Source organism: Vespa mandarinia, chromosome 17 (genome assembly GCF_050613455.1).
Source record: "Vespa mandarinia isolate Hongniang chromosome 17, ASM5061345v1, whole genome shotgun sequence".
NCBI lineage: Eukaryota > Metazoa > Arthropoda > Insecta > Hymenoptera > Vespidae > Vespa > Vespa mandarinia.
Window position 1 is genome coordinate 1,702,190 of NC_140826.1, and position 10,311 is coordinate 1,712,500.

The window sequence follows — 10,311 nt, forward strand, 5'->3', positions numbered from 1 at the left end:
AAAAAAAAAAAAAAAAATAAAAAAGAATAAAAAAAACAAGAAATAAAGTATAAAATTAATATGAATAAATAAATACTGATACGTATAAACTAGTAAATTCATGATATACTATAATATATTCATAATATATAATAATTAATACATTCATGACATACTAAAAACTTTCTCATGTTTACTAACACTTTTATATAGGTATATGTATGTATGTATAGATATATATATATATATATATATGTATACGTAAATATGTAATAAATTTACGATAAATTTATTACGGACTATATTCGATGGCGTAATTTTACAAATTTTGCTGACACGCATCAAGATACTTGACTCTTGAAATCGTAAAAACATATTGAAAAAAAATGAGATCAAAGTTGGTTTTAAGAATTCAGTTCGTCTTTTACAACGCTCCAACGATGATGAATCGTTTTCGATCGATCTTTTGTTTCACATTTTTCATATTAATTTTATTAAGAGTGAAAGGAGGATACCAGATGTTTAATAAAAACAAACATTTACCACCGAAGATATCCAGTAAACTCGACGACTATTGGCGGGCTTACAAGGTAACGTTCTTAATGCAATAATATAATCTACAAAAAAAAAAGAAAAAAAAAAAAAAAATAAAGTGAAGAAATAAAAAAAATATTAATTTTTTTTTTTTTTTTTTTTATCGAACAAATACATCACATAAACATTTTAATTAATAAAATAAAACAAAACTGAGAGATTCTTATAATGCAAAAATTGTGAATTGATATTGGTATGACGTTAGAGATTCAAGAAATAAATAAAAAAAAAAAAAAAAAAAAAAAAAAAAAACAAGATAAATAAATAAATAAAATGGGAGAAGAATTCTAACGCTTAAGACTTGAAATATTCATAAAATACTATCGATTATCCATATACGAAGTAAATTTGTATTAATAGAAAAATATCAACAAAAAAATAATACCATTGGATAAATCGAATGATATGATGTTTTGATATTTTAATAAAAAAGATAACAAAAGAAAAAAAATGCAAAATTCCAATGTAAAACTTGTTAATTATATATTAGCGTTAATATTATGTTGGTATATTATCGCGCAAAAAAAACCCACGTATTAACTCGATAACAAACTTGGACATAAGGAATTTATTTATATATATAAAAAAAAAAACAAAAAACAAAAAAAAAAAAGAAGAAAAATTAATGGAGCATCATTCGTCCCCGACAAAACTACAGGCACAATTCAACAAGACTTACAGCGGAAATCTCGACAATACGAGACGCATCAAGTGGGAGCAAAATCTCGTGAAAATTTACGAACACAATTTAATGGCCGCAGCGGGACACCATGGTTACACGTTACGAGACAACCATATAGCAGATCTAAGCACTCAACAATACGTTCGAAAAATGGTTGGTATGAATTTCCAATAGTAATCTTCAAATAAATGAAATATCATACATAAATGAAAGTCTTCGATTATTCTTTAAAAAAAAAAAAAAAAAAAAAAAAGAAAAAAAAAATTATGGAATTGGTATACATAAATTATGCATTTTATATATTAATAATTTATATATTAATATAGTAATTATAATTACATATATTAATATATAAATTATATATGTGAACAAATATATATTATATATATATTTATATATTAATACAATAATTAAATTATTAATATTATTATTATTAAAATAATTACGATATTATATATACATATATACATATATTATCGTATGTCTGTATATATGTATTTATATATAATACTGAAAGAGACATATTGGATGTTTCGTCGTTCATAATATTATAAAACTTCTTACGATCGTGTACGGTTTGTTATCATGTACAACGGGCTCTATAAATTATTCATAGAGTAAAGAACTAAACCGAGATAGCTTATTTAGAAAGCATCCATAAATTTGGTGCTTCGTGTTATTACACCTTTCTCACATTCGTTGTAATGGAAACATAGAGTTGAGAGCGAACGTAAGACGATCTATCTACCGATCGAACTATATACATACATACATATATACATATATACATACATGCATATTTATTTACTCCTGTTAAAGATGCCATATATATATTGTAGATCTTCGATTACAAGATAGATTGTTTAAGATTCGCTTAAATCTTATATTCGGTTATATATATATATATATATATATATATATATATATATATATATATATATATATACATATTTATGTATACCAACACATATAACAATTTATATGAATAAATGTTGTAACAAGTGTATAGTTAAAATTATTGAAAATATTCAAATTAATATGTATTGATTTTCTTATATTATTTATAGAAGCAATTAATTCATCTTTCAATATCTTTTTCTATTTTCAAATTTCTTTTTTCTTTTTTCTTCGTTATTTTTGTTTTAAATTTAAATAATTTCTATGATTATTGAAAAAAAAATTAAAAAACATTATACGATCATACGTGTATTCTTCGATTGAAAATCGATCTTTTTTTTTTATAATCTGAATTAATTACTATTAAAATAATTATAATCAAATTTTTGCCGTAACAATCATTATTATGATTATTATTATATATTTATTATTTTTATTTACTAAATCAACTAAATCAGATAGTAGTCGAATTTTTTAATGACAAAATTAATATAATAATTTAATAATTAATACAACATTTATTTATTTAATATATATATATATATATATATATATATATATATATGTTTATATTTTCTTGTATTAAAAAAAATTATTTATCTTATAAATCTAACTATAATTTCTATAGAGCATTGAATCATTAACTTTTTATTACTATAGATCTATAATCTATTTCTTTGTAACATCTGCAAAATCAATCTATCCTATAGATCCACGATCAATATATCTATAACCTCTATCTATAATCTTTATAAATTATTTTCACAGATCTATGATCTATTAATCTACAATATTTATAGACTCATCTTTTTATAATCACTATAAATCTATTCTATATACATCGATAATCAATCTAGATCTATCCTATAGATTCATGATCTATCTGCCTACAATCTCTATAAATCTATCATCTATCCTATAATCATAACAAATCTATGATCTGTTTATAAATAATCCTACTATTGTTTATTTATCATATCTATGATATCATCATCTATATTCCCTATAGATCTATCATTTAGTCTACAATCATTATAAATATATGATCTATCTATCTTCTCTATATTCTTTCTCTCTCTCTCTCTCTCTCTCTCTCTCTCTCTCTCTATATATATATATATATATATATATATATATATATATATATATATATTTATATTCATCATCTATCCAATAATTACGATTCATAGACCGATCAATGATCTATTCATTAATAATCCTTATAAACTAATAAATCATTTATCCATTTGATATAAGTCACAATAATAAAAATTAAAACTTAACGATATATTAAAATAGAAATGTTTAAATTTAAATCTTGTTTGTTTTTTTTTTTTTTGTTTCTTTTTTCTTTCTTCCTTCTTCTTCTATGCAAAATACGATCTAAGATAAAACTAATGCCAAGTAGAAGGCGTCGTTTGCCCGACGACGAGATGGTCTCTTTGGCCTTGCAAGATCCTAAACTCGTACCGTCTCATTTGGATTGGCGTGAACTAGGCTTTGTGACGAAGCCAGTGAATCAAATGAAATGTGGAAGCTGTTATGCATATTCAATAGCTGGCACGATAGAGGCCCAGTTATTTAAACAGACTGGCAAGCTAATACCATTGAGTGAACAGCAATTGGTTGATTGCAGTACGATAACTGGGAATATTGGTTGCAATGGTGGTTCCCTCAGGAATACCCTGAGATACCTTGAGAAATCGAAAGGACTCATGCCGCAAAACATGTATCCTTACAAAGGGAAAGTATGTAATATTATTCCAATCGATATTATCATTATCAATTTGTATAATTGATTTGTCTTTTTTTCCTTCTGTCATTACTTTTATTTATTTATTTTTCTACTTTTTTCTTTTTATTCTTTTTTTTTTCTTTTTGTTTCTTTTTCCTTACATTTCTTTTCTTCTGTTTCATTGTGTTTTTCTTTTTTTTTTTTAATTCTTCTTCTTTTTGACATTTAAAAAAGAAAAAACAATTCAGAAAAATTATTATGGAATTATTATTATTATTATTATTATTATTATTATTATTATTATAATTATTATATTTTTTCTTTTTATAAGAATTCATAATTTCATTTATTTTATATATATATATATATATATATATATATATATATATACATATATAAAATATATAATATATATAATATATATAATATATATAATATATATAATAATGTATATGTTATTATGCATGTTATATATATGTTTATATGTATAATAATAATATGTTTATATAAATAGATGTGCATAATAATAATATGCTAATATATAAATAGATATTTATAATAATAATGAAAATTAATATACATATAAATAATGTTAGCGAAAAGCTTGACATTTTTTTGTTTTTTTTTATTTATATATTTTTTTTTTCCTCCGCATAAAATTTATCTTGAAAGCGGATTTGAAAGTTTATCAAAATTGTTGAATGAAATGTATGTTATGATTAATCCTTTCGCTCGTATATATGCATAGATTACAGTGATCTCTCAAGCGTGTGCATGATGCAACTGTAGATTTTTATTTTAAATTATTCTCTCTCTCTCTCTCTCTCTCTCTCTCTCTCTCTCTCTCTCTCTCTCTCTCTCTCTCTTCGTTGCAATGAAACTGGTTGTATATTTTCGTTCGAATTTCTTGAAATTTTATGCAATGGCCAGTTTATTTTTGCAATAATATATGTTTTCTCTGCTTTTTCTTTCTTTATCTTTTTCTTTTTCCTTTGTTTTTTTTTTCTTTTTCTTCATTATCGGTCACGCATGAATACGAAATGTCCAATTCAACAACATATATGTGCATGTACAAGCAAAAATAATATTTATATTTCCGTTGACAATTATCTCATTTGATTGAATTTATTTAAGAATATTCTGTTATGCTTGTGTTGAGTTCTGATGTTTCGATGATGTAATCGAAAACTCGTCTGACATATGACGGAATTTAATTTAATATCTTTGAAATGTTATTAAACTTATTAAAATAGTATTTCAAAACGTTTCTTATTTTCTTCTTCTTCTTCTCCTTCTTTTTTTTTTCTTTTTTTTTTTTTTTTTTTTATTTATTCTTGTATACGTCATTTTTGTATTTTTGTATACGTCATATAAAAATAAAAATATGAACAATTTCGATGAATTTATATTTTCAAAAAAAAAAAAAAAAAAAAAGAAAAAAAACGTTCGTGGAAGCAATATCAATAAATTTCGATGTGTATTAAATGGGAGAAAAAAAGGACAAAAATTTATTTAAAAATTAAGTAATAAAAATTATTTGTTGTTGCTGTTGTTATTGTTGTTGTTGTTGTTGTTGTTGTTATAATGTTAAGAATTTTTCAAACGAACAGATATTATTTAATTAATGTTACTAATGAAAATCTCTTTTTATGATTATTAGCAAGGTCAATGTAATTTCATAAAGGATCACAGTGTCGTTAATATAACTTCATGGGCAGTTTTACCAGCACGTGATGAAAAAGCATTGGAAGTAGCTATTGCGACAATTGGTCCTGTAGCGGCATCAATAAATGCGAACCCGAAGACCTTCCAGCTCTATCAGTGAGTAAATGTATTTTCAAAATTATTTTTCTTTCGGATGGAAACTCTTTGAGTGGACTAAATATTTTCTTTATTTATATGTGTATATATATTATATGTACATGTATTTATAAAATATATATGTATATATAAATAGTATATGTATATATTACATATATATGTATATATAAAATAATACGTACGTATTTTTAATTTTCAAGAAAAAAAAAAGAATGTAAACTCACTTCTTATATATACACATATATAATAAAAATAAATAACCATTCGATATATGCACGTATTATTATTAATTAATTATTATTAAAATATAATTATAATAATAAAAGAAAATATTATTGATAATAACGAAAATATTCAATTTTAATTACAATACTATTATAATTATTGATAATAATATTAATTATTATTATATACATACGATATATTTACATACGATGTCACAATTTTTATACGTATTGATTTATTATATAAAATAATAATAATATTGTGTGTGTTTGTGTGTATGTATATGTATTGACATTATATTTAGATATAATAAACCATATAAAACAAACAAAATTATTTTGTTTAAAAATTATTATTTTGATTATATATAATTTATTATATTGCATATAAATATATATTTATATATATAAATATAAAATAAAAGCCGTATAAAAAAGAAAGAAAATTTCCATTATTCGGATAAGTCTAAAGATAATTCGTAATGAATGCAATATGATATTTACATACATGAATGACATATCGCCTAATTTTTTTGACAAATATTCTTTAATATTTTTCATATGACATATATTTTTTTACGACATGTATAAATATAATAAATCATAAACAAAAAAATTTCCATTATTTGAATAATAAAAAAATAAGGTCTACCATTATATTTGGATTATATAGGTATATCATATTTTACATATAATATATCATATAATTATTTGTTCATATCGTACGATATATTTTTATGTAGTTATATATATATATATATATATATATATATATATATATATATGTATATACGATGTTTGTATGTATACGTGTATATATTAAATTATATAAAAATAAAAAAACAATATGTCTAATGTAATATTTGCATAGTAATAATATGCGCTTGGAAAAACAAGTTTTTACATACAAAATATTTACGCATACACGCACACACATATACACAAATATATTAAATTTTTCATTTCATTATACTTAAATCCAGATAAAACTGATAATATTATCAACCTCGATTCATTAACCCTGGACTAATGATGATGATAATAATAATAATAATAATAATAATAATAATAATAATAATAATAATAATAATAAAAAGAAAGAATTTCCCAATTACAACAAACCACAATACAATTTCAACGTTGGTGGTCGATTTCATCATATTTTTAAGTCAATTAACTTTAACATATTATATGTCGCAATGATTTTTTTTTCTTTTTTTCTTTAAAAAAGCGTGGCCTTTATCGGGTTAAAACGTATACATTGTATTTAACAATATTTTCATATAAGACAGAAATATTATCGAGACTTACGCAATCATTTTCATCCATTTTATTCTTTTTAAGAAAGTGATGGCATCCTTGAAAAAAAAAAAGAGAGAGAGAGAGAGAGAGAGAAAAAAACAAAAGAAAAAGAAAAACAAAAAATAAAAGAAAAGAAAAGAAATAAGTACTGCGAATTTTATCGATGAGTTTGCTGAATTTGTAAGTCATCGAACTCATATCATTTTAAAGAATAAAACATGTAATGATTGTTGCATTTTTATTTTCTCGAACGTATGCATGCACAACTATATATACATAAATATATATATAATAAATAATATATAATATATAATTATTATATCATAAAATTATATTAATTTTCTTATATCATATGTTAGATATATATATATATATATATATATATATATATATATATATATATTTAAAAATTATAAATACAAGTGTGTGTGTGTGTGTGTGTGTACATTTCTAGCTTAATAAAATCACGATTTTCATTACAATATAAAAACAATAAAAATTGAATATCTTTAATAAAAATATCCCATAATAATATATTTCAATTTCATTAAAAAAAATTATTACTACTATTATTATTATTATTATCATTATTATTATTATTATTATTATTATTATTATTATTATTATTATTATTATTATTATTATTATTAATTATGTTTATATATATATATATATAACTTGAATTTTAAATTGAAATAAAAATGAATTTACAGTCAAGGTGTTTACGATGACGTTGCATGTACCTCCGACATAGTAAATCATGCCATACTAATCATTGGATATACACCAACCGAATGGATTTTGAAGAATTGGTGGGGTGAACATTGGGGAGAGGGTGGTTACATGCGATTGGCAAGACATAAAAATCGTTGCGGTATTGCAAATTATGCGGCTTATGCAAAAATTTAATAACACCTACAATTGTAAAAAACATCTACTTATTACCTATCTTTAATATCAATTAAAAGATTCCATTTTTCTTCTTCTTCTTCTTCTTCTTTTTTTTCCATTTTCTTTTTCTTTTCTTTTCTTTTTTAATATATATTTAACGATACAACTGAGAAATTTATCATTATCAATATATCACGTGATAAAACGTTTAAATATTTTGAACGATCTAATCGTGCAACATGTGTATTATATTTGTTTAGTAAACAAAGTGAGGAACTTAAGAGGGAATAAACTAATGATATATTAAATTATGTGTTTTATGCAATAAAAATGAGGAATTTCTAGAAATAATAAATAACACTTTGAAAGAAGATTGCTGTTCAGAGAGTTGGAAAAATATCAACGATAATACCGATTCTAAAAGATAGTAAAAGCAAAAAAAAAATAAATAAAAAAAGCAAATGATTACAGACTGATTAATATGCTATCGAGATTATAAAAGAGTATTAGAAATTAGCGATGAAGAAGCAAATAGAAAGCTATTTGGAACTTAACGGTATTATATACTCCCTCCCTCTTTCTCTCTCTCTCTCTCTTTCTCCCTCTCTCTCTTTCTCTCTCTCTCTCTCTTTCTCCCTCTCTCTCTTTCTCTCGATTGAACAAAATAAATTAATTAATATAATTTATTGTTCGTGAAATAATAAACATATCGTGGTTTTACTTTACCATTAAATGAATTTTATTTGATATACAAGTGTATTAATTAAATATTAATGAAAGTAATGAAAATTCAAGATATCATTGGTTATTTATTATTAATCATGTTATAATTCATCTTTTGTATTTTATTTGGCAGAAAGAGAGAGAGAGAGAGAAAGAGAAAGAGAGAGAGAGAGATAGGGACAAGTGTTCGTATAAAAATGAAGGCGAAGAGAAAATTCGTAAATCAAAATGTCAGATATGTCAACCGATCTGATTATGAACCAACCGATTATATATATATATATATATATATATATATATATATATCAAAAATTGAACATTTTCGCGAAACTCGTGTGACGTTTGTTCGAGTTAAAAGAACGTGAAGTTTATCTTTTTTTTTTCTTCTTCTTCTTCTTTTCTTTCCCTATTTAAATTTTTGTTTATTGACACCTTTTATCATCGACACACATTATTTGTTTACATCTCGTCTTAGTTCATTCCTCGTTTCCTTTCTTTCCTTTTATTTTATTTTTTCTTTCTTTTTTTTTTTCTTCTTCTTCTTCTGCTTTCCTCGTAAGAATATATCTAATCATCGAAAATTCTTACTTAAAGGAGATTAGATTAATTTCTCTGATGTTTTTTTTTTTCTTTCTCGCTCAGATCCCCACTCACCCACCCCTCCCTTCCCCCCATCGCTTTTCTATGATAATAATTCGACAAGTTTTTTTGTCACCTTGTTAGTAGTATTTTGCATTTTTTTGTTTTGTTTGTCTGTTACAAATAAACATTTGTTTTCTTGTTTTTTTTTTTTTTTTTTTTTTTTTTTTTTTTTTTGCAAATTAATATGTTAACGTAAGGCAGGTATCGTTTCTTTAAGATCGTCTAATTCGAACGACAATTAAAATAATTTGGTTAACGAAGGATCGACAACATTTACATTTTATGAAGATAATTTTATGTTAATCGTATCAAAGATTGCAATAATTTTTTTATTAACTATTTATATTAAAATAATAATAATAATAATAATAATATCAAGATCGGATTTACGACTTTCTCTATGGTTTTTTTTCCCCCATTCAACTTATTATTCCATTAGAATAATCATAATAAATAAATATCGATTTTTGTTTTCAACAAACTACAGAGAGAAAGAAAGAAAGAAAAAAAAAGAAAGAGAAGGACAAAGAAAAGTGTATAAACGTAATAAACTTAATTAAAAATGGCGTCCAATTTATTCCAAAACATAAATGCAATTCTCTGAATGATCGTAACCAAGACCGTATTGTTAGAAAATAGGGGAACATGCACGGGAACGAATGAAAATTGCGATAAGAATGGATAGATAAAATGAGATAACTCGTCAAAGGTAGAAGAAAACTGTCTCTGAGACTTTATCTCCACTTCCATCATCTACTTTTTCTTCTCCTTCTTCTTTCTTTCTTTTACTTTTTTTCTTTCTTTCTTCCTTTCTTTCTTTC

The 10,311-nt window shown here is 23.2% G+C and overlaps 1 protein-coding gene across 1 annotated transcript; it reads left to right on the plus strand.

The window, feature by feature from the left end:
• Window positions 1–259: 259 nt before the first annotated feature.
• On the plus strand, window positions 260–8,219 carry CtsL4 (Cathepsin L4). Its single transcript, XM_035884976.2, has 5 exons — window positions 260–569; window positions 1,232–1,408; window positions 3,541–3,900; window positions 5,548–5,708; window positions 7,948–8,219. Exons 1-5 carry the CDS (start codon window positions 366–368, stop codon window positions 8,141–8,143), a joined length of 1,098 nt encoding a protein of 365 aa, XP_035740869.1. The 5' UTR covers window positions 260–365; the 3' UTR covers window positions 8,144–8,219.
• The last annotated feature ends 2,092 nt before the right edge of the window (window positions 8,220–10,311 follow it).

What these genes read in the sequence shown, in the direction of transcription:
- CtsL4 (XM_035884976.2), top strand. Translation starts at nt 366, where the DNA reads ATGAGATCAAAGTTGGTTTTAAGAATTCAGTTCGTCTTTTACAACGCT. An exon ending in AACAATACGTTCGAAAAATG is followed by an intron (nt 1,409 to 3,540) that starts GTTGGTATGAAT and finishes ATACGATCTAAG; the next exon opens with ATAAAACTAATGCCAAGTAG. An exon ending in TGTATCCTTACAAAGGGAAA is followed by an intron (nt 3,901 to 5,547) that starts GTATGTAATATT and finishes TATGATTATTAG; the next exon opens with CAAGGTCAATGTAATTTCAT.